This window comes from Octopus sinensis, linkage group LG11, assembly GCF_006345805.1.
Source record: "Octopus sinensis linkage group LG11, ASM634580v1, whole genome shotgun sequence".
Classification (NCBI taxonomy): Eukaryota; Metazoa; Mollusca; class Cephalopoda; order Octopoda; family Octopodidae; genus Octopus; species Octopus sinensis.
Genome location: NC_043007.1, coordinates 63,117,253 through 63,143,988, shown reverse-complemented (window position 1 = coordinate 63,143,988; position 26,736 = coordinate 63,117,253). Strand labels below are relative to the sequence as shown.

Genomic DNA, 26,736 nt, shown 5'->3' with positions numbered 1-26,736 from the left:
ATTTGTATCCCCCCTTATTGTATCTTATTTTAATTTACTTTATTTTATTAAACCTTTTTTGATGTCCTTACAAAAATTCCTCACACTGATAAAAATGACAACACATAAATTTAATTATAATTACTATGGTTATAAATTTATTCTTACATATTTGTATTGTCCTTTGAAACACACATATGTATTGAATCCTATTTTGTATTAAATCTAATTTTGATGCAACATCTTTTTCTTCTCTATTTTTCTATAATTTTTTTATGGTATATTTATACCTATAACGATATTTTCCAACTACTATTTTCATATGCTTATTACTTTCTCTGGCTGTTTTTTATAAATATGATGAATCTTTATTAGAAATCATTCTTGCTCTCTTTTTGGACTTCTCAAAAAGTTTGAATTGTTCTCTTTTGAACTTATTTTTTCCCTGTATATTATATATATATATATATATATATATATTTCGGTACAAAACATTCAATAATATCGAAGCAGTAACTTTCATAAATCAGGGTATAATTTTTTAAGGCTCTTTCTGAACCCAGTCAATAATGAGTATTTCTGCTAGTATATATATATATATATATATATATATATATATATAACAAATGAATAATAATAGATGAGTGTACAGGTACTAATCCCTTATGACCGTTTCTACCATGAGGCAAGAAAAACTTCCAAGTTATCTTCATCACGTCGGTGATATACAAGGATGAACAGACATTGGACAGGATTTGGATAATAGGCTTCTTTGGAGGGTCCGATTGTTAGGGAACTAATGTGTGCAAGTCAGATAGAGTTGGGTAAAATAAAATAATGTGATAGACATAGTAAGGAAAGGTAAAGTAAGGACTTCAGTTAAGGTGTTAATATAATCCATGGTATTCCATCCTGTGGTAAGTAGATGAATAAAGTCACACTCAAGAAAATTTCTGCAGGCTGTGGTTTAAATCATGTTTCCATTGTACTGGGGGAAATAGCAAGGGTAGTATGTTATGTGGTGAGTTTAATGGTTTGGTCCATGTTACAGTGGTTAAAGGTTAGATGCTAACTGCTATTTACTAGATATAGCATTATAAATGGAGTTGGCAGAAATAACTTAGATTAAACCCATTATGAAAGAAAATTGGGTGAAGCCTAAATGCGATGCTAATATTAATTACTTCTTGACTGAAACCTAATCCCCAAACCCCCATATGTAAGGATGGGGCAGAGTCAATCTTACAACCTAATTGGTCAGCTAATATTTAAAAACAATGGTGTTGTTCAAGTCCGTTAGGGCTATCACTGAATTCCAAGACCAGTAAAACAAAAGTATAAAAATAAAATTAAAATATAGATAATACAAATTCAAATATCAATATAAGAATATTTCAGACATGAATAGTCTGGTAGTGGGTAGTCCTTACTGATGGAAGGGCCAAAGAAAGTACTTATGGATAAGTGAATAGTGTTTTATTTGAATATATCTGAGATACATATCTAATTAATAACAAATTCCAGGGTAGCAAAAAAAATTTAGAAAATTTCTTTGCTACCAGTGGTCTAGCAAGAAGAAAAAACTAGTCAATAGACAATATATTATTCATATAAAAATTCAGTGTACATTTAAACACATAAGAGATGGCCATAACAGGACATCTAACCTGCTAGAAAGAGTAGTTAAACTCCAAACAACTATTAGGGGTAATTTCAAAAGGGAATGAAAAATAAAAACATTTACATTTCCTGTACCATGGTTTCAAGCTATCTTCACCAAATAAAATAATTTACAAGACGAAGCTCTCATCAGCAGGAAAGCCAAGATTAACATATAAAGACAAGGTGATACAGAACATGCCTTGTGTTTACATGTTATAATTTTTCAAAATCCACCATTTCGTATGATACTTGAGTCTGAAAGCATGTTGCACAGCCACAACACTGTTTGATCTTGCAGATTCCAGTACACATTAGCTGCATTGCTGTGGGGTGGTAGCCATTTTTAGATATCCTTGCACCCCTGTAGTTTTCAGGTCAAAGATATCTAATCACCTGGAAAAATTGAAATAACTGTTGTTAGAGAATCAGTTTACAACATGTTTATCAATATATTTGAACTTTTTAAATATCATAACACCATGAAATCAGGGAGTGTTTTTGTGGACACCTTGTATATGTATGTATATATGTATGTATGCATGTATGTGTATGTATTTATGTATGTATGTATGTATGTGTATGCATGCATATCTATGCATGTATGTATGTGTATATGTGTTTGTATATATATATATATATGTATGTATATGTATGTATGTATATATATCTACATATATATGTGTGTATGTGTATATATATATATATATATATATATATATATACACACACACACACACACATATATATATATATATATATATATATATATATATATAGGGTGTAATGAATAAATTGTCATCTAAATTATGCAAAAATGAAAATGATACTGATGTCTCATTTTAACAGATATATTTACCTAAATTACATAAATACCAAAGAGTAAATTTACTCAATAAAATTGCCATTGGCTTCAACCACAGCCTCCAGACAACTTCAGAATCTCCGGCAACTCTTCCGGATGGTCTCCTTGCTTAAGTGGTGAATGCCGTCATAATCCTTGCCTTCAGTTCATCTTTGGTGTTACGAGGAGTTTTGTTGGTCTCTCACTCAACTGCATCCCACACATATTAATCAAGAGAGTTGCATTCTGGGTGGCCAGATGTTAGGGGTGATGTGGTCGCAGAAATTGTCTGACAGCCAGACTGGGTTCTCTTACTTGTGTGGCATGGTGCAGAGTCCTGTTTCCAGACATAGAGTTTTCCAGCAGCCACTCTCTTGACCGGAGGCAGTACTACCTCCTCCAGGCACTTGATGTAGGTCTCCATGTTGAGTCTAAGGTTGTGTGGGAAGAAGAATGGAGGCATAACGTTGCCATCACTAGTGATCACTCCAAACACCATGATGTTGACTGGATGTTTGATTTTTATAACTCTCGGTGCATGTCCTCAGATTGACACCCAAACACTCTGAAATGTTCGTATTGGAGCTTCTGGCATGAATGCCAAGCAGTACAGCATGTAGTTTCCAAATTTCTGGCAGAGTGAACTGTGTCACGGTGCTGTTTTTCTCACAGACAGTGCCCAGCTGACCCTACTATACCGTGTAGTTGACAAAAATCAAAACCAAACAATGTGCATACATGAAATTAAAAATATAAAATGGTAACAATTTACCCATTGCACCCTGTATATATGCTTGTGTGTGTGTGTACATATATATGTGTGTGTATATATATGTATGTACATATATATATATAAGCAGGTGTATATATGTATGTGTATATATGTATGTACATATATATATATATTTATATATATATGCATGTATATATATATATGTATGTATGTACATATACGTATGTTTATATCTATGTTATATATATGTGTGTGTGTATATGTATACATATGTATGTAATTGGAGAACTATGTCAGTATGTAAAATGTTGGATAAAGGAAGAGCGATGTATGCTAAACTAAAGAGAATTCTAAGAAAAGGAGAGCTAGCAGACACTAGTAATACAGATAACTGGAACAGTAATCTTTACCAATGTGTCCTTCTCTGTAAATCAGGCTATGTGACTATGTAAATCACCTGAAGGCCCATGAGAATCATTAGGCCCCACTACTTGTCCAGTCTGCAACAAGGCATGCAAGACCAGTCCTGGTTTATCACCAACATCAGCCACAACTAATGAAATTAATCCTGTGCAGACACAAGATCACGTTTATCGCCTGTCTAGTACCATGTCAATCATTGGCTGTACTGAAAAGCCATGTCTATGCACATGCAAAGATGAAAGTAAATCAGAAAAATCTGGCTGAATATGAGATGGCTGTCATTTGATAAGATGCGGCAATCATCAATTCTATGTATATGTGCGGATATATATATATATATATATACACAAATTGAGATAGGGGTTGTAAATGCAATCCTCCATGGAATAACATATATCCAATATACTGCTAGTGAAGTACCCAACAAAGTTAATACATAAATGTTAAGAATTGCGATACAATTAATTCATTTATTGTATTATATGGGCAAAGGTAAAATGTTTTACCACAAATTCATAATCTGGTAATTGATATTTGATTTCGATGTATTTCTCCATTTTCTTATTTTGTATGTATATATATATATATATATATATATATATATATATCATCATCATCATCATCATCATTTAGCGTCCGTTTTCCATGCTAGCATGGGTTGGACGGTTCTACTGGGGTCTGTGAAGCCAGAAGGCTTCATCAGGCCCAGTCAAATCTGGCAGTGTTTCTACGGCTGGATGCCCTTCCTAGTTTAAATGTATGAATACATATATACATACATATATATATATATATTCTTTTATTCGTTTCAGTCATTTGACTGCAGCCATGCTGGAGCACTGCCTTTAGTCAAACAGATTGACCCCAGCACTTATTCTTTGTAAACTTAGTACTTATTCTATCAGTCTCTTTTGCCAAACTGCTAAGTTATGGGGACATAAACACACCACCATCTGTTGTCAAGCGATGTTGGGGGGGACAAACATTCACTCACAAACACATACACACACACACACACACACACACACACACACACACACACACACACACATATACGATGGGCTTCTTTCAGTTTCCATTTACCAAATCCACTCACAAAGCTTTGGTTGGCCCAAGGCTATAGTAAAAGACACTTGTCCATGGTGCCACGCAGTGGGACTGAACTTGGAACCATGTGGTTGGTAAGCAAACTACGTACGACACAGCCACTGCTATTTCCTTTAAGCATTGTGAGACTAATAACCAGGTGTAGAACTCAATATCTGTATACTTCAGAACGAAGTGTTAGGCAAGTATAAAATAGTAATAAGAAAATATAATGTCAAAGGAATAAATGATTAGCTTATGAACTTCATTAGGTTACAGCTGTTTCTGCTACAAGATGCAGTGGACTCCTATTTGAGCGCCTGAATAACACCTTAGAACTTCATTGGAGCCTTGAATATGAATTGCAATTTATTTGGGAAAAAAATTCCATCATCATCATCAGTCAGCATCTACTTTCCATGCTGGTTTGGGTTATATATATATATATCATCATCATCGTTTAACATCCGATATATATATATATATATAATCATCATTTAATGTCCATGCTGGTATGGATTGGGCAGTTTGACAGGAACTGGTTAGCTGAAGAGCTACTCAGGCTGTATGTCTGTTTCTACAGTTGGATGCCCTTCCTAACATCAACCACTTTACAGAATGTACTGGGTGCTTTTACACAGCACTGGCATGGGTGCTTTTACGTGGTACCAGTAAGGGTGTATTTTACATGGCACCGGTACCCATCAACCTGCAAGATTAGGAATACTCAAAAGAAGAGGGATGCGGAGGACATGCCTGTATGCAAGGACAATCATGATTTTACTTAGCTTGACATGTCTTCTCAACCACAGCAAAGTGCAGAAGTCTCGGTTCCCTGTCATTCACTCTGTGAGTTCCAGCATCTGAAGATCCTTTCTCAGCATTTCATCCTACATCTTCCTCTGTCTACTCCTTCTACATGTTCCCTCCAAAATTAGAGATTGCCACCTCTTGGTGCAACTGTCTTCAATCATATGCACTACATGACTGTACCAGCACAATCTTCTTTCTTGCACACTATATCTGATGCCTTGTATATCCAATTTTTCTCTCAAATCACTTACATTCTGTCATATAAGCACACTGACATTACTCATTGAACAGAGCATATTGGTTTCATTTCTTTCAAGTCTTTGCATGTCCTCAGTAGTCACAGCCCATGCCCCACTGCCATGCAGCATAGCTGTTTATACACAGGCATCATACAACCAGCCTGCTGAAGGAGAGGTCCTTTTTTATCAACAGAGGGAGTAGCTCTCTGAACTTTTCCCAGCTTGTTCTTATTCTGGCAGCTATACTTTCAGAACACCCTAAGTAATGGAAACTGTATATATATATATAAAAACAGAGAGAGAGAGAGAGAGAGAGGAGAGAGAGAGAGAGAGAGAGAGAGAGAGAGAGAGAGACCAACATGTAGGATTATCAAATCAAAGGTAAAAATTCTTAATAATGTTCCATGTCAAGCATAATTTTGGCTTCAACCAAATGCCCAGTAGTTGCGACTATTTCGAATTGAAGAACCTGATTTTCAATATTTATTTGCTATTAAAAAAGAGAGAGAGAAAGAAAAAATTCTGCTTTAAAAGATAAAACAACAACACTTAAATAAATGAAGAAAATTGGATAAATTGTAGGAGCACCTATTTCCAGCTAAGTTAAAACAATGCAATTTAATAAAGGATACAACCTAACTCTGGTGCTGTTTATATTTATAGCTTGAATCCTTGAGAGAGCTCAAACTCATATGTTTCTTACCCAGGAGGGGTAAGATTCATCTCTTATCTACTTAGAATTACTGAACCTGGGATTAAAACTAAGGAATCTCTGTCACTTATGGACATGTTTGTTATTTTACCATAAATATATATTATTTAAAAAGATTTACTCTTAGTGCTATAAACTATCAGCTATCACCAAGTTTTCTCTTTTTCTTTCTCTTGCCCTCTTCACACCAATCTGCTACCACAAATGATATTGAAAACCTTATAATGTTGTACAAGAAGTTCACCATGCCAATAGTGGTGTTGCATATTTGAAACCCTTAGGTTCAATAACCCTAGCTATTTATGATTTTCCTTTCATAGTTGCTCTTAATATTTCTACAGATGTGACTGTGTGGTAAGAAGTTTGCTTCCTAACCACAGGGTTCTGGGTTCAAGTCCCACTGCATGGCACTTTGGGAAAGTGTTTTCTACTATAACCTCAGACAGACCAAAGCCTTGTGTGTGGATCTGATTGATGGAAACTGAACGAAGCCCACTCTATATATGTGTGTGTGTTTTCCTTTGTGTCTGTGTTTGTCCCCCACCACTGCTTAATGACTGGTGTTGGTGTGTTTACATCACTGTAACTTAGTGGTTTGGTAAAAGAGACTGATAGAATAAGTACCAGGCTTCAAAAAAGAAGTATTAAGGTTGATATGCTTGACTAAAATACTTCAAAGTGGTGCCCCAGCATAGCCACAGTCTCATGACTGAAATGAGTAAAAGATAAGAGATTAAGTAAATATCTTAATTTATGTCCTGGTAGTGATGAACACAAATTTAATATTACCATCAATCAAATTCACTCACAAAGCATTGATTGACTTCAGGGGTATAGTAGATGCTTACCCAAGGTATCATCCAGTGGGACTGAACCTAACATCATGTGACTGTAAGGTGAACTTCTTAACCACACACCCATGCCTGTGCTTATGTGTAAGGGCAGCAAAAGTCATACTTGGGGATCAATGCTTTGTATTAATATATATACATATACAAATGTGTGTGTGTGTGTGTGTGTGTATAATTGACTATTAACACTATACTTTAGGAATGGCTTCAAGCCTCTTGATACCCAATTTTAAACCATGTCATTTCATTTATGTTACTAATCCTCTTTAGAAAACATGAATATTAGCTTCAAATTTTTAGCAAAAAGCCAGCAATTTTTTGGGAGGGGTTTGGTCAACTGGTACTTATTTTATTGACCCTGAAAGGATGAAAGACAAGGTCAAGCTGAGTGGAATTTGAACCTGGAATGTAAAGACAGATGACATTCCGCTAAAAATTTTACCTGGTGGGTGTGCTAACGATTCTATCAGCTTGCTGCCTTAGTCTCTAGAAAATGTGAATATTACAAATGGTAATTTCCTTCCTCCTGTGAAACAGATCTAATCACTTGATACTGGATTTTGCTGATATTTACAAATAGCAGAAAATGCAAACAATTGATGTTTGACTATGTTATATCTACATGTGAGATAAATTGCTTATCAAGTTTTAAATATTTTCCTTCAACCTGTCTTAGTACTAAAATGAACCCTTTAGCATTTAATTCAGCCACATCTGGCTCATACATTCTATCTGTTTTATGTTAAAACTAACCAGATCCAACCACTCACACTTACCTTTTAATGTCATTCTAAAAATAAACAATCACACTTAACACTCACCACATAATATATCATGAAACTATCAAAAGCCTTCTCCAGGTCAATATATGCAAGGTAGAACAGTTTACTTTTAGCTAATATTTCTCCTGCAGTTGTTTCACCAACAAGAGGACATTAATAGTATCTTTTTCATTGGACCAAGTCAAATCGTCTTATCTAAATTAATTCTGTTCTTACTCAGTTGCACTGTAACTCTTGCAATCACATAAACAATCCTAAATCAAACTGATGGTTTGCTGTAGTGATTTAAATTGAATATGTTCCTAGCTTGACTTATTCTCCAGAAAACTGCAGGTAGATGTTTGTATAAACCAGCTCGCTCTAGTTTGGTAAGAACCATTGCTCTAATGCAATAAGTTCATTGTGTTGCTCTAATGCAATAATTTCAATCTGTGTGAATTGAAACCACTGGACCTTGTTGCAATCTACCTTGTTGGTGTTTAGAGTGAAATTCTGACTTTGAAAATCTTTTGAACTCTATGATTATGTATTTTGGAAATATTTTTCTTAATATGGTTTTTAATTCTGTCCTAATTCATATTGATACTTGATCAATCAAATATATGGTATCATAATATCATCTCTCTCTCTTATATTTCCTTTTACTTTTGTAGAAGTTAATAATACTGCTATAGCAACTATCTGATTGATGATGCACACAATCTACCCTTCTACCTGGTACATTCAGCATTTCAGTCACTGTACCTGTTGGTCCAGTTGCTTTTTCTATTGAGCAATCCTCTACCATTCCATTTCTATTCACATCCTTATATCTTCAGAGTATTCCCTGACATATCACCACCATCCGTCTCTCTCATTCACTCCAACTGGGGTAACCATGTACTTCCTCTATGGCAAGACACTGTTTCTGTCCTTCTATTGTAGTTTAACTTCTCTTCACATGGTACAAAGCCACTTCCTTCAATATCACTGCCTGTCTCAGTTGAGAAATTTTTGTCTTGCAAGTTATATGGTGACCTTGCTAGTATCATGTAAAATGCACCCAGTCCACTCTGTAAAGTGGTTGGCATTAGGAAGGGCATCTGGCTGTAAAAACCACGTCAAAGCTGACAGTGGAGCTTGGTGCAGCCCTTTGGCTTGCCTGCAAGGAAGGTGGGCATTAAATCATGATGATACTTATAATCATTTGCTCTACTGTGCGTGTCCACCCTGCTGGGTGTTTGTTGTTAGGAAGGACATCCAGCAGTAAAAACCATGCCAAAACAGATACAGTAGTCTGGTGCAGGTTCCTGTCTGGCCAGGTCCTGTCAAACTGTCCAACCCATGCAAACATGGAAGGTGGACGTTGAATGATGATAATGATGAAGATGATAACTATTGAAATCTTGAAGTTACGAGATAATGCGTAATTAATTCAAAACAATATGAATAAATAAGCAATATGCTTGACAAAGAAGTTTGAATGCTAAAAGGTTAAATTTGATTATGAGCCTTTAAAAATTAGTTTTAACATTTCTTTTCATATACTTAAAAAAAATGTATAATGTAATATTTATGCATGAACCAGCAAAAGCAACGTTGACCATTATTTTACAGTGTGTTGATCCACTGATCTTGCAGTCAAGTACCTAAACTTTGCTACAATCATTATCTACGTTTGCATTTGGTGACAATCTCTACTTTGTGTTTGAGTGCTTAGTACTAGAAGTGATATTCAACTATCTATGACACACTTGTTATAACAATTCACATGCAAATATCTAAAATCTGTGAAAATATATAAAACACTCAACAAGTTGCTTCCCAACCACATGATTCCAGATTCAGTCCCACTGTGTGACACCTTGGGCAAATGTGTTCTACTATAGCCTCAAGCAGACCAAAGCCTTGTGAGTGGATTTGGTTCACAGAAACGGAAAGAAACCCATTGATTAATTCTACTAGCCTTAGCAAATATATATAGGAATTGAAATATAAAGGAATTAAGTATAATTTAAAATGGGAGATAGTTTGTGAAGCTAAATTTGATCAAATAGGTAATGATTTTTGTTTACTATGTACAAATGAATTTTTGGAGATATTACGATCTAAAAAACAATTGATTAATTTCCAAGATGAGAGGAAAATTAAATATAGACATAGGTCAAATTACTTATATAATAAGTTTAGATAATTTGTGAATATATATAACCTGATTTATGTTATTAATTTATTAATTTATGTAGTTATATTATGTTGTATCATAATGAGTATAAATTAGTTGTAGGGTATGTAGTGTATGAACATAACTAGAATAAGTTTTAAACCAAGGGATTAATAAAAGTAATTGAAGAATATATATTAATTTATGGACATTTAATTAATCATATATTTTTACATATAAAGTCATAGTTTTAAATTATTGAGAATTTTAGAATTTTCCCCCGTAAATGGTATATTATGTCATGTTTTTGATTATTTTAATTTTTATCGTTAAATACATATATATATTTATTTATTGTATATTTATTGTTTACGTCATGTTTAACGAGATAGGTTTTTTTTTACAACGCTATATTGTAAGTTTAAAGTTTAAAATTTCTTTTAACTGGTTTTCATCAATATGAAATTGCTTTACATTAATATTGTTAAATTTCATTGAATTATTTACTGTTAATATACATATATTTATATATTTATTGTTTTATTATAATATCTGAATTTATTTATGTTATCTTTTTGACCTGAAGAGTGGCTAAATATTTTAAAATTGAATTAATATTAAATTTTAATATTGTTGATTTATATATTTAGTCATGAAACACGCGTAGTCAATTTAATGTTTGATTTGTTATGGGAATTTTAGAATAATAATTATAAGATATTTAATTAATTTCTATGTGGTTATTATAGATAATATCTTTTCACTATTGATGGAATAACTAAATAGTGGTTTCTCTCTAAATTATATATATATATATATATATATATATATATAATAATAATAATAATAATAATAATATTAGGGAATAAATTATTATTCCAACCTTACAGGTAAAATTCAGTATAATAATATTAGACTGAATTTCGTAATATATAATATATGTATATAACTAATTTAGAGATGAACCACCATTCCACAATAGTTATGATTAGTAGCGTTAAATACATATAATTAGCTTAGAATACACTTTAAATATTACTTAATTATATATAATTAAAATAAATAACTATCTTTTTACTAATAAAAAATTCGACGATAATATGTGCATTCTTACAATGTTTTATAGCATTATTTATGTAATACATAAATTTCGTACGTGTTATAGTTATTATTTTTCGTAGATCTAAAGGTTTTAAGTATTTTAAATCTTCACTAAACAATATACTTTAGGTAGACCTTATTTTTCGATAATTTCGTTATTATTATAGTAAGTATAATACGTATTTATCTCTGAGTAATGGACTTTTCAGTATAAATGTTCAAATACACTTATTTTGGTTCAATCTACAGTGATTCACTGGCAGATAAGTCATGTTTTTAAAATTTTTTTAAAAATTTATTCTAAACAGTATCAACATATGTTGTTTATTAACTTTATACACTAACACGTATTTACATTTATTTACCTTCTCCTTAATGAATTAATCATGTTCACAATAATACTCTATTTGAATATTTTAGTTCATAACTTTTAATAATATTAATGTCTTTAACTTAGGGATTACATTACAGGTTTTATTTCTTTATATATATAATTTTATTCCTTATTTTTTATATTCCTTATCATATTATGAGGTAAGTTAAACTTTTAGTTTTTAGGGGGTTTTTTTTAGGAATTTGACCTGAGGAGTGACTACTTTTGGGAGTAAAACACTTTTCTGTTCTAATGAACTTGGATATGGCTGCTAATATGATTTTATATAGTCCTAATGCAGCCATGAAACATGTGTAGTCGATGTACAAGTACTTACTTTTATACATTATATTATTGTATTAATTTTTATTGTTCAGTTTATACTTTATTTGATTTTAGATTAATATTTTTATGATGAATGTATCTTTGTATGGTATTTGATGTGATTTTAAAAGTATTTGCTCTTATATATTATATGATTGCAATAATCTTACTGTTCAATATTATATATTATTAAAATTTTAGATTAGTATTGTGTATGGTATATGTCACAAAGCATGGTTGACTGAGTTGTGGAATGGTGGTTTGTCTCTAAATTAGTTATATATATATAAAGTTAATCCAAACAAGAAAGCACAAAAAAACACAACAACGCGAGGACGTGGAACAAATATAGTATTATTGGACGCTCAGGAAAGAAGTTGTATCATAATGAGTATGAATTAGTTGTAGGGTATGTAGTGTATGAACCTAACTAGAATAAGTTTTAAACCAAGGGATTAATAAAAGTAATTGAAGAATATATATTAATTTATGGACATTTAATTAATTTTATATTTTTACATATATATATATATATGCATATATCTGTGTGTGTCTGTGTTTGTTTCCCCTCTGTTGCTTGGCAACTGGTGTTGGTGTGTTTATGTCCCTGCAACTTAGCAGTTTGGCAAAAGCGATGGTTTGGCAATTTTGGGGTAAGTAACTAAAGCCTTGTGAGTGGATTTGCTTGACAGATACTGAAAGAATTCTGTTGTGTGTGTGTGTGTGTGTGTGTGTGTGAGAGAGAGAGAGAAAGAGAGAGAGAAAGAGAAAGAGAGAGAGAGAGAGAGAGAGAGAGAGAGAGAGAGAGAGAGATTATCATCATCATCATCCTTTAACGACTATTTTCCATGCTGGCATGGGTTGGACAGCTTGATAGGCTTAAAAAATACTGGGCTCAATTCATTCGACTAAAAATTCTTCAAGGCAATGTCCATGCATGGCTGCAGTCTAGTGACTGAAACAAGTAAAAGATAAAAGAAGAACAAAAACAAAACAAATACACCACACATTAATACAAATTAAAAATAAATGCAAGCCATTTGAAAGGAAGTTCTGTAAATTTTGTTTAACTTTTCAATATTTTTTGTTTTATTTATTCATGATATCTTGAAATATGTGGCGAGTTGAAATGATGGGTAGACTGGGAAATTTTAAAAGTTTACATTATTTTTTGTTTTTTTCCAGGCTATGATTGCTTGCTACCCTGGAAATGATGCTGGTTACATTCGCCATGTAGACAATCCAAATAAAGATGGAAGATGTATAACTTGCATTTACTATCTAAATAAAGACTGGGATGTTGAGGTAGGTTAAAAAAACAAATACCAAAAAACAAAACAAAACCTTTAAAAGGCATGGCTGTGTGGTTAAGAAGTTCACTTTCCAACTATGTGGTTTGGCAATTTTGGGGTAAGTAACTAAAGCCTTGTGAGTGGATTTGCTTGACAGATACTGAAAGAATTCTGTTGTGTGTGTGTGTGTGTGTGTGAGAGAGAGAGAGAGAGAGAGAAAGAGAGATTATCATCATCATCCTTTAACGACTATTTTCCATGCTGGCATGGGTTGGACAGCTTGATAGGGGTTGGCCAGCTGAAGAGCTGCCCAGGCTCCATGTCTGTTTTGGCATGGTTTCTACAGCTGGATGCCCTTCCTAACGCCAACCACTTTACAGAGTGTACTGGGTGCATTTATGCAGCATAGCATGGATGCTTTTTATGTGGCACCCACAAGCCTGTAAGATTAGGAATGCTCAGCTTGAGAGGGATGTAGGAAACAAGCCTGTCTGCAAGGACAACCATGCTTTTACTTAGCTTGGTGTGTTTTCTCAAACCACCAGGAGTCTCAGCCTCCTGTCATCCTCTTTGAGTTCCAATGTGTGAAGATCCTTTCTCACCACTTCATCTCTCATCTTCCTGGGTCTACCCCTTCCACATGTTCCCTCTACAATTAGAGATAGGCTCTTGATATATATTATGTTGAACTGTTAATCTCTACACATTCTTTTCTCTCTTAATTTTTTTTTTTTTTGTTCTCTCTCAAGTGTGTGTGTGAAAGAATTTGTACAAAGGTGGTGAATGAAAAACAGGGCAGAAGAGGAATCAGATGTTGTGTTCAAGAAGGAAGACTATACTGGTATGGACATGTGATGCATGTGGATAAGGACAACTGTATAAAGAAGTGCTGGTCATTTATGTGGTTGGAACTTGTGGAAGAGGGAATCTCAGATATGGGATAAAGTGGTGAAGGTTGAGCTGAAAACCCTGATCTTGGCAGAAAAGTTGACCAACGACTGGGATTTCTGGCAATATGAGGTTCTCCAAAAAACTTGTCCTATTTAGCAAAACTGAGTTGTGGAAGTGCTTTATTTTGTGCTCTCTACCCATGTAATAATGACTGTCTCCTCCTTCTCAAGCATTATGCCTGCCTCTCCTTCTCCCAGCGCCTCCAGACTACCCAACTGTGTTATCTTCCTCTCTTGTCCTTCCCCCTGGCAATTGTTTCATCTTACTACTCCTACTGTTAACCACCCCCACTCTCTCTTCTACATCCCTGTTTTCCCCAGCTCATTGTTCTTTGTTCATCCACCCTTCAGTTCTACCCATTTTAGCAGTCTGCTCCTTATCCCATTATTTTCTTTCCTGTTGCTGAGACCCCCTTCGGTCATGACTGACCATGGGATTGCACCTAGAAAGTTACCCTCTCAGGCACGAGTCTGGGCAAGGTTGTTTTTATGGAAGACTAGTAGTCGCCCATGCATACCAGCCTCCCCTCTCCACACCACCAGTGTTATCCAAGGGAAAGGCAAAGGCCGATACAGCTTGGCACCAGTATCGTCACAACTCATTTCTACAGCTGAGTGAACTGGAGCAATGTGAAATAAAGTGTCTTGCTCAAGAACATAACATACAGCCCGGTCTGGGATTCGAACTCACAACCTCACGATTGTAAACTCGATGCTCTAACCACTGAGCCATGTGCCTTCACTTCCTTCCTGTACAATCTTGCAAACTGTCCACTACCCACTTTTACTCAGTTTGTGCCTTGTGGGGCCACCTGGGCCCCTTATTACCATTATCTATTTCTTGCATCCCCTACTGATCATTCTTTTCTTTCTCTCTCCAACTTTCCCTTATTAGATGTGAGTAGCCATGCAGATCCCTCTACAAGAAGTTGCACTGCTCTCCCTTTCACATAGTAATCCCATTGTCTCCTAGCATGAAGCTGACCCCATCACCATTACCTTCAGGGTTTATATCCTGTGAACTGTGTAGCAACCTCAATAGTGCAGGCATATTTTTAAATTATCAGCAGTTGTGCCTTTTTAATGAATTGACTGAGTTCGTCAGAAATCGCCAGAGAGCAAGACTGTGACTCCATTCATGCTGTTAATGATATTCTGAGATCTTGTAAGTAGGGCCGTCGCATTACTTTTAGAGGCCGCTTGCAACTTTTTATTTCGAGGCTCCATCTCTTCAATCAAAATTCATAACCTACGCACCTTTTATTCATAGCTATATTTTACTTTATTCTATCTGAAGTTCAATATTTCATGTTATCCTAAAGAACATCTTTAAAAGTATAAGTTAAATTTATTTAGGGCTGGAACTATCGTATTATTTCATGTTTAGGAAGGCCAACACTTAATAGGGGCTGAATATATATTCAATGGACTCGCAAATATCAGAAGACAAGCATTTCAAAATAACAACTGAATGCAAAGAAGTTCAGGTAATTTTTTTTAGTTCCACACCCAGCTCGATTTCGGTTGTAAATAATTTTTTTCCTGGTTTTTTTTTTTTTGGTGCAATCATCTTAGTTGACCTCGTAAGTTGTCAGAAATGCGTTTTTGCCATGGAAAATGGAGGAGGTGAGGGTGGGGCAGACCCTCGGAAATCCCCCTTTCTGATCCTGTCTCCCACGTTTTTTTTCATTTAAATCATCTTAATTGACCTCATAATGAGTGGGAAATACATTTTTTCCTGTGAAAAATGGAGTGGGTGGATGGAACCTCGGAATTTCAGCATTCTTTTTTTAAAGTTATCATCTTTGTCAACCTCTTTCTGTACTGCAAATGTATTTTTCCTGTGGAAAACAGAGGGGGTGGGATAGGGTGCACCCTTGGGAATCCTCCGGCCCTGATTTCAACAGAAATTTTTTTTCAACATTTTATATCTCATCTTAGTTGAGTTCTTGATACACCACAAATGCATTTTTCTGTGAAAATGGAGGGGGTGGGGTAGGGTGCACCCTCAAGCATTACTTTTGTTATTTTAATTAACCTTGTAATACACTGCAAATGTATTTTTGCCATAAATTAATCGATAAAACAATTTTGCAGCACATTTTGGCTATGCGGAAGATTTTAATGAAACATATCAACCAACTGACCTTAAAATTTAAAATTTGAAAAGTATTTAACTTACTTTATGCAGTTAAAGGGCAGTCCTGTATATCTTCTGTCTCCAGATTTGTGCTTTCTTTCTTGACTAAAGGCTTTCTTTCTTGGCTAAAGGCTTTCTTTCTCGGCTAAAGGCTGAAACAAGTAAAAGAATAAAAAGCAGTCTAAAAAGCCTTTTTTTAAATTCTATATTTTATTGTTAGCTGTTGCAATATTTCGATCGGTTAGACAATACTACAGTTCAAACTATAAAGTCAAAATACCAAAGATGCAAAATATGAAGAATTTCTTACGTTTGTCTGAAATCACAAATTCGAGTAAAAAATAATACTTTGCAAAATAAAAAGCCCTTGATCACAAACTAGTTACAGCTGAAGAATTGAGATGCTTGGTGACAGTGAGCAAAGAATATCTGTATCTATCTATCTATCTATTTATCTCTCTCTCTCTCTCTCTCTCTCTATATATATATATATATATATATATATATACATACATAGATAGGCATAGAAGTGACTGTGTGGTAAGTAGCTTGCTTACGAAGCACATGGTTCCGGGTTCAGTCCCACTGCGTGGCACCTTGGGCAAGTGTCTTCTGCTATAGCCTCGGGCCAACCAAAGCCTTGTGAGTGGATTTGGTAGACGGGAACTGAAAGGAGCCCGTTGTATATATGTATATATATGTGTGTTTGTTTGTCCCCACAACATCACTTGACAACCAATGCTGGTGTGTTTATGTCCTTGTAACTTAGCGGTTTGGCAAAAGAGACCGATAGAATAAGTACTAGGCTTACAAAGAATAAGTCCTGAGGTTGATTTGCTTGACTAAAGGCAGTGCTCTAGCATGGCCACAATCAAACACGTAAAAACATAAAGAGTCTAGATAGATATATATACACACATACAAACTTCTGTGTGTGTGTGTGCATGCAACACATCTTGCTTTTGGTACAGAAAGAATTTTGTCTCCAGTTTTTATTGCCTTAGGAGGTCAAAGGCCTCTGTTTTGGGTACAAAGTGGCCAGCTATACAAAGAGAGAGAGAGATGAAAAGAGAAAGGTGGAGAGACAGAGATTAAGAGATGTGTGTTTGTTTGGTACCCCACTATCTATCTATCATAGGGAGCGGACCAAAGCCTTGTGAATGGATTTGGTAGCCGGAAACAGAAAAAAGCCAGTCATGTGTGTGTGTGTATGCCTGTGTGTGTGTATGCCTGTGTGTATGTTTATATGTATGTATAAGTAGACATCCTCACCTTTCATCACCATTGTTTCTTTTTCTTGTCTTTTCTGTTGAAGTTGTTCTTATTTTCATCCTTTTAGATTTCTTTCATTTTTCTTTTATCTCCCTAGGGAATTCGTTGGCAAGCTTTCTTCATTTACTTTTTTTGTTTCTTTTAAATTTATTTATGGTACATCCTCATATTTTTTTCCTTGTCTGCCTTGAAATTTTCAGTTAACTTCTTAACCAAAGTAAATAGATGACTCATCTATGTACTCTGATCTGAACATGCCCCCCCCTCAACTGCGGAGGCTCCCTGCAGTCACAGGGGTTGCAGAGACTTAGTGACGGCCCTACTTCTAAGGTATGATAGAGGACCTCAAATGTAAGTCTATGTATCATTATGCACACTCTTTATTCTGCCAGCTTGGTCTACTTCAGAACCTCATCCTGTCCAGATCCTTTATAAATATTGAACACAGGGTTGTCACTATGTGAAAGGTTGAGTGGCAGCTTAAAAGCAGTATGAGAAGTCCTACTCCTTGTGAGCATAGTTACAACAATTTCAGATATATCTAATACCATAGCAATTTGCTCAAGTGAACAGACTTTGTTGAGATTAGTTTTTCCTGTTCCACCAGAAATATCAAGGAAAATTATTCCTCTGGAGTCAGGTGACATCAGTTGTTTGATAATTTTTTAAGCTCTTTTTTCTTTTGTATCTGGCTCTAAGAGTAACTCATTTTGGCATACATATTGCTCCATTTGCTGAATGTCATAGCTGGTTAGCTGAAAAATCTCATGACTGAGAGTTACACCTGCAATTCATCCTGGAGCTGGGACACTGTTCAAGATCTTATCAGCCATGGGCTGAACAGTATTTTCAATGAGGTTTAGTATCTGGTTGTACTTGGTAGAGGTAAACTCTTGGTGTGGGTCTTCTGAGCTTTGTTGTGTATGATACAGTATGTCTTCTGTCATGTGGTCTTGGAGATTACTTTAGAGTTGCTAAGTATTAGATGGTGAATTGGCACAGAAAACGTTAACAATGAAGTTCTTCACCTTGTTTGGAAAATGTGAACTTCAACCTCTTTCAAGATACTGTTCCAGTCTGCATTATCTTCCAAGAGGTATCTTATTTGGTAAGCTTCACGATATGTTGCAAGCATATATTTTGAGGCTTTAGAATGAGGTTGGACTATGAACATTGTACAGGAGCAGTCTCAGATATGCTATTAACATTTCTCATTTAAAAATTATATTTCCAAAAAAGATAGTTTGTAGTTTTAAATGCCATGGAAGAGAGAAAATAACTTAGTCTTTCATTGTTTCACATTTAAATTAGTATATATTGTTATCATATTACGATTACTTTAAGTATTCTACCAGTAACTACAACAGTATCTGAGGACAGTCGTTTCACAAAATATACAGACAGCATATACTGGAACATTGCGGTTATTAAAATTATTCATTAAAAATATTGTTTCATTGAAAAGTTAGTATGCAGTTTCAAATGCCATTGAGAATAGAAAATAATTTATTCTTTAATTGTTTCACATTTAAATTTTTATACTTCTGAAATATTCAGGTATTTTGCACTATAAATCAGACTGTTAACATTTTGGTGTTAAGAAGGGCATCCAGCTGTAGAAATCCAACCAAAGAAGACATTAATGCATGATGAAGTCCTCTGACTTGTCAGATCCTGTCAAACATTTAACCCATATCAGCATAGAAGCTAGATGTTAATGATGATGATATATTTGACTAAATTAACAAAGAGAATTAGATTAATTTATGTACCACAGTGTTTTGTGACAAGATTTGAATGCATCAAACTTTTCAGGAATGGTATTCAGTATTAGTAGCTTTCATATCTTGATAGCTATTTAAATAACTTTACAAAGTGTCAATTGAGTCTTTTTTTTTTGTTTACTGAAAATTTATTGCAACTACTTTGTCATCAGTTTAATGCCCGCTTTTTCATGCTTGCATGAGCCAGATGGAATTTTTGAAGCAGATTTTCTACAGCCCTTCTTGTCATTAACTCTTACCTGTTTACAAACAAATTAATAGTTCCCCATGGCTAGATATGTTTTCACAGAAGATTGGAAACAATGGTCACTGCTTTTATGATAGTGATATTTGTTTATAAGTATTATTTAATGAAAAACAAGGAAACATAAACACACTGTCCATCTGCCAAATTCATTCACAAGGTTTTGGTTGGCCCAGGGCTTTAGTAGAAGACACTTGCTCAAGGTTTCACATAGTGGGATTGAACCTGAAATCATGTGGTTAGGAAGCAAACTTCTTAACCATGCAGCCATGCCAGTGTCTAGTAAATAAAAAAAAATAAAGAAAACTAAAATCTTATTTTATAGAGGCTGATCTCTTTCTGTCTGTCTGTCTGTCTGTCACAAGATATATGTGAAGGAGGGGAAGAAAGGGAGGAGAAAACGTTGTTGTTGAGAGAGAAATACAGTGAAATAAAGAGAGTGTGATAGATAGATCGATAGGTAGTGTTGTCACCATTGTAATTAACAAGTTTTGATAAAATCTGTCTGTCAACACAATGCAACACAGACTTAAAAAAAAGAAGACTTTCACTATATAACACTATAGTTTCTTTTTTGGGCGTTTGTGTGTTTCTGTATGTCTTTCAATATAGAGACAATGCAACACAGACTTTAAAAAGACTTTCACTATAACAACAGATTGTTCTTAAGAGAGAGAGAGAGTGTGTGTGTTTGAATGATAGAATTAAAATTTGTTTCAAGAAAAAAACAGGTTATGGAGAGAGAGAGAGAGAGAGCATGTGTGTCTGTGTGTGAAAGATAGATAGGGAGTATATTATCACCTGAGTAACTAGCAAGACTTTCACTATATAACAGTCTACTTTTAAGAAAATATATGTGCGTGATTAACAAATATTTTTACCAGCAGCGTAGTGACAAGTAAAGACCTAGTTATTTATAAAACTGGGAGTGCTAAAATTAATGTTAAAAATTTTCTTAGATTTTTCCTTTCAGAAATAATCTTGTCATTGCTATTTGTTTCTTTAAATAGAGAGATGGTGGACTTCTGCGAATTTTCCCTGAAGGTCAAGAGAATGTTGCTAATGTCATACCAAAATTTGATCGCCTTCTATTTTTCTGGTCAGATCGCCGAAACCCACATGAAGTACTACCTACAAAGAGAAGCCGGTAAATAGCTATTTTGTTTTCTATTTTTACTCAACATATATTCTTTCTTTCTTGGACCTCAGCCTTTCCTTTCTTTCTTGGACTTCAGCCTTTTCCTTCTTTTTCTCTACCATTGTATGATGTTTACTTTAAAACTTTCAAGTCAACAGTTTAAGCAGTACCAAGTCATGATTACTGAACATAGTTATTCAAATTGATAATCCTGTTGTCAGATAAATTACATATATGCTCTGTACAAGATTACAGATCTAGGACAAGTACCAAAGCACATTCACATTTTAGATTATGTCTAAGCCAAAATGTTTGTTAAACAAACATTTTCTTATATTTCCCAATATTTGCTACTATATCTGAAGTTACTGACTGTGCTTACCCTATGTAAAAACTATTTCTCCTTTCACTTAACCTGCATTACACTTAGTTTCACGTTTCTTCCCACTGCTTTCTACAGCAGTTTTAACTTTATTATCTTATCCATATTTCTAATACATACATACATGCATACATATATACGTGAATGTGTTTGTGTGTGAGTGTGTGTGTGTGTGTGTGTGTGTGTGTGTGTGTGTGTGTGTGTGTGTGTGTGTGTGCGCGTGTGTGTGTGTGCATGTGTGTGTGTGTCTATAAAGCTAAATCACACTGGGCTGGACTGTTCCTGACCGCTTACATTGTGTATTAAGTTTTGTATCAGGTAATGTTTGTATTACATAAAATATATTTTTAATATATCTTACAACTCTTAACCCTTTCGTTACCAAACTGCCCAAAGCCATTTGTGTCAGCAAATAGTAATACAAATAGTTCAAATGGTGGATACTTTTTAACATTTTATCTCTATATGGTAAAGGGTAATACCTGAAACATGTAACTTTTCTTCCCCCATAGCACAAAAATATATTCTACAATATTTATGTCTATGTTCTAAGTTTATAAAGTTGTCAGTGCCAGAAGTCAAGTTCTAGAGTTGGTTGTTTGGTTGATTTTAGTTTGGTTATCCTGCTGTGCTGTTGTGACTGTGAGAAACCCTTATTACTAGTTATTATAAGAGCTATATTATCATTACAAGGTTTCACACAATATTACTAATATCAATGTACAATGTTTTAATTTTCTCTTCAGCTATGCAATTACAGTATGGTACTATGATGCAGAAGAAAAAGCAGCTGCTGACAAACTAAGTAAGTGCTTGCTACAGAATGTCTTTATTATTTTATCAATACATATATTCATTTTAGTGCATAGCACAACTAAAATAGGGCCCTTAAATGCATGTTTTTATTCACACTTATCTCAAAAGAGATAAAAATGTAAAATGCTCATTTAAGTGGTAATTGATAGTTTCTTTCAGGGGAAATTGGAGGAGGTGAAGTGAGGTGAACTAGAATCTATGAAAAACAGGAATCTGATAAGTATTGACCAAAGACAAATAAAACTGGAGAGATGTCATACTGCAAAATTCCTCAATTCATGCAAGAATGAAAAATACATGGAATGTATCATCATCATCATCATCACTTAGTGTCTGTTTTCCATGCTGGCATATGTTAGACAGTTTGACTGAAATTGATAAACTGGAGAGCTATAGCAGATTCCCATCTGATTTGGCATAGTTTCTACTGCTGTATGCTCTTTCTGAAGCCAATTACTCCAAGAGTGTAATGGGTGCTTTTTATGTGCTACCATCATGAGTACCAGTTACATGACACTAGCATTGGCCCAAACTATGATTTTATTCGACTTCACAAGTTTTTTCAAGCATAGCATATCACCAAAGGTCTTCGTCACTTATTACCTCTGTGAAGGCCAACATTTGAAGGGTGCTTTTTACATGCCTGTTATGTGACACCAGCATCAGCCACAATTATGGTTTCACTAGATATGCCATACTCAAGTATGGCATATCTAGAAATGTATGAGAGCTTCTTATTGAAGAGAATTTGCAGTAGTAATGTTCTTTAACCAATGGAATCATTGAAGCACCACAAAACTTTAACTTCAAGGGAGCACACAAACTGATATTGTTTGTTGCCCATTACCTTCATCAGATTTATTGTAACAAGCTAATGAAAAAGGAATTATTGAAAGACTTATTTTTCTGTAATAGATATTTAGTGGATTAGCAGCATTGATTTATAAATTCTTAGCTTTGCACATAGTATATATTCTAAACATCTGAATTATCATGTTAACATCTAAAAACAATGTAAGGTGGCGAGCTGGCAGAATCGTTATCATGTTGGACAAAATACTTTGCAGCATTTCATCCATTTTTACATTCTGAGTTCAAATACTGCCGAGGTCAACATTGCTTTCATCCTTTCAGGGTCGATAAAATAAGTACCAGTTGAGTACTGGGGTTGATGTAATCAACTTACACCATCCCCTGAAATTGCTGGCCTTGTGCCCAAATTTGAAATCAATATCTAAAAACTATGTAATATGATAAGCATGTTGAAAATAACATTGGTTTCAAATTTTGGTACAAGGCCAGCAAGTTCGGGTAAAGATTAAGTCAATTACATTGATCCAAGTTAATCTGAAAGGATGAAAAGTTAAGTTGACCTTGGTGGAATTTGAATTCAGAATGTAAAAACGGACGAAATGTCACTAAGAATCTTGCCTGACATGCTAATGATTCTGATGTGAGGGGTTAACAGTAACAATTGCTTGTTATCATAGGGGCTGTAATAAAATAGTTAATTGAGAGACAGACTGGAATCTTTATTGTATCCCAATTCCCATTCTGAGTTCAATTCTCATTGGGGTTATTTGTTCAAGGTTGCCAGAAAAATGTAATTACAAACTATGATATATTCTGCTCTTTTACAAATAAAGTCTTGTGTCTAGTTAAAATCTTTATTACAAGTTAGAATAATAAAGACAGCAAGAGTGGATGATGATATTTTTGATTGTTGTGTTTTATTTATATATTTCTTTTTCATTTGAGTAATATAGTGTAATAGTGAAATAGTATAGTGCAGTTTAAGTACTTTGAGTGCTACCTAATATTTTCATGCTTTGAATCAAGGTTAATTTCATGTTTCAGCATATCCATAATAACTATTTGGTTTGTTACTCCTGTAAGATATTCGTCCTTCTGTCTGCTACCACAGGAATATAAGATTATTTATCTGTCTTCCATTGTTGTTATTGGTAGTGGTCACCTTAAATTTCATATGAATGATAAACATTCAAAATAAGAACTGCAATTTGATATTAATGATTGTTTCTCATTTAATTTCACCCCAACATCGCTTGACTACCGATGGTGGTGTGTTTACGTCCCTGTAACTTAGCGGTTTGGCAAAAGAGACCAATAGAATATGTACTAGGCTTATAAAGATTAAGTCCTGTGGTCGATTTGCTTGACTAAAGGCAGTGCTCTAGCATGGCCACAGTCAAATGACTGAAACAAGTAAAAGAATAAAAAAAAGAGAGATATATAATGACATTTTCTGTCAAATTACCGTAAAACATTATTTTTTTCATACTGAGAAAAATTACAAAAAATAGCTCACCTTTTAATGAAGCTTATTATAATGTTATAGAATTTTCAAGTCATCCCACTCTGCCGCCTAATTTTTGAGTTATCTCCCTTCTAACATTGCTTAACAGTTAGTTCCCTTAGTATGGTTGTTACCTCTATTTCTTTCGCACACATACACATAGAGAGGGTTGGCCAAAAGTCACCCGACAGTAAATCAAAATTCTATAAATACTATCTGTAATTCGGTATTGACTCAAATGGAAGAATGTGTCGCTCAAGAAGGACTTCAGTTTAAACAGTTTTCGTGATGTTTCATATTTAGATGCTTTTAATAAATTCATTCAGTTGTTAAGCATTAATAAATCTTCTGGAGAAGGTACCTCAATCTTTTATATATTAACCTAAATGAAGTGGATTGACAAAATTATTTTTTTGAACCTTTTGAAGACACACAAGATGTCGAAATATCGTTCACTAGATGACAATGGCACTCTTCTTTTAATTTTGAATCTATATCTTCCTTTATATATTAAACAAAATGAAGTAGATTGACTGTTGGTGTCAGTGGCACGTGGAAAAAAATTCGAGTGAGGTCGTTGCTAGTGCTGCTGGACTGGCTCCTGTGCAAGTGGCACATAAAAAACACCATTTGAGTGTGACTGTTGCCAGTCACTACACTCTTGGAGTGGTTAGAGTTAGGAAGGGCATCCAGCTGTAGAAACTCTGCCAGATCAGATTGGAGTTTGATGCAGCCATCTGGCTTGCCAGTCCTCAGTCAAATCATCCAACTCATGCTAGCATGGAAAGCGGACGTTAAACAACGGCGATGATGATGATGATAAGAATTAAGCAGAAAATGGAGAAAATTCTTGATCAACAAACAAATTGATTACCATTGATTATTATTTTTTTTTAATACAAAACTTTATCATTTCTAACAGCCATTTTTGCTTTCAATGTCCATCAGTGCTGCCAAAGAAAATTCTGAGAATAATATTCGTCATATTCTATAGTAGTAAAAACGGATATTCTTATCCCTTAAACGGTTATTCCAACCACTAACTCTACCGTAGCATCATAATTTTGAAATATCTATAAAACCATCAAAAGTTTGTTTACTTTTATGTTTTTGGACTTGTTATAAGTGTTGCTTAATATGTTTTGCTAAAATTGCTGTTTCTTTTCAGATACCCTCAGAAAAAAGTAATTAAAATTCATTAAAATAACAGATCTATCAGGCTTTCAAAGAGGTCAAATTGTTGGTGCTCATATAGGAAGTTCTAATGTAACGAAAACTGTTGAAATGTTTGGTGTCAAGAAGTACTGTTTTGAAAGTAATGACAGCTTTTGAGAAAGAGAGGAAAACCTCCTCGTCGAAACAAAGCTCCGGGAGAAAACCAAAATTTTCAGATAGGCCGTTGGACTCTTATGTGAATTGTTAGAAAGGATCACAAAAGTGCAGCTCCCAAAATTACTGCAGAGCTTAATGACCACCTCAAGAAACCACTTTCCACAAAAACTGTTTGCCAGGAGCTGCACAAAGCTAGATTTCACATAAGGGCTGCAATCCAAAAACCACTACTTTCAAAAACAAACGTTGCAAAGCATTTAGAGTGGAGTAAAAGCCTACAGAATCGGTCCCTTGAGCAGTGGAAGAATGTTATTTTCTTGGACAAATCATCCTTTACCTTATTTCCAACCACTGGCCGAGTATACGTATGGAGACAGCCAAAAGAAGCATTTGACTAAGACAGCCTTCTTCCAACTGTTAAACATAGAGAAGGATCTGTGATGATCGGAGTGGGGGGCTATGTCTTGGAAATTAATAGGCAGAATTAATAGTCAAGACTATTTAAACATTTTTTCTGATCAAATTCATCCTATGGTTGCGAACTGTTTCTGGAGGGAAACGCAATCTTTCAGGATGATAATGCACCAATGCACATGGCTAAAGTTGTTACTGAATGGCATGAGGAACATTCTAGTGAAGTTGAATATCTTATCTGGCCACCACAGTCCCCAGATTTCAATATTATTGAACATTTATGGTGCATTTTAGAAAAACAAGGTGTCGATAACCTCCACCATTGTCACTACAAGAACTGGAGACTGTTTTAGCTGAAGAATGGACAAAAATTCCTTTGGAAACAATTCAAAGTTTGCACAACTCCACACCTCATAGAATTCAAGCTGTAATTACTGCCAAAGGCGGTTCTACCCCATATTAAAATAAATTTGTTTGAAATTTTAAGGTGTTTCGATTATTTTGTCCAGCCCGTGTGTATGTGGATATATATATATGTATATATATAATATGTATGTGTATATATATATATATATATATCTAATGTAGGATAA

At 34.4% G+C, this 26,736-nt stretch overlaps 1 protein-coding gene and 1 long non-coding RNA gene across 3 annotated transcripts in view; one reads left to right on the top strand and one right to left on the bottom strand.

Moving 5' to 3' along the window:
* The window catches only part of LOC115217520 (egl nine homolog 1-like), a 47,375-nt gene that overhangs the window by 8,199 nt on the left and 12,440 nt on the right, over nt 1-26,736 (top strand). Inside the window, exons 2-5 of one of the 2 annotated variants that reach the window (XM_029787243.2) lie at nt 13,248-13,367; nt 20,755-20,891; nt 22,011-22,069; nt 25,566-26,331. In XM_029787243.2, coding sequence (XP_029643103.1) covers nt 13,248-13,367; nt 20,755-20,891; nt 22,011-22,069; nt 25,566-25,585 — 336 coding nt within the window. In that variant the 3' untranslated portion in view covers nt 25,586-26,331. Of the gene's footprint in view, nt 1-13,247; nt 13,368-20,754; nt 20,892-22,010; nt 22,070-25,565; nt 26,332-26,736 lie in introns of those variants that run through there. The other variant, XM_036507581.1, reaches the window with a different exon arrangement.
* Nucleotides 1,724-18,783, bottom strand: LOC118765454. The gene is made up of 3 exons (XR_005001319.1): nt 17,717-18,783; nt 16,487-16,576; nt 1,724-2,034 (listed from the first exon to the last, which is right to left on the bottom strand). It is a non-coding gene; the product is annotated as an uncharacterized LOC118765454 (long non-coding RNA).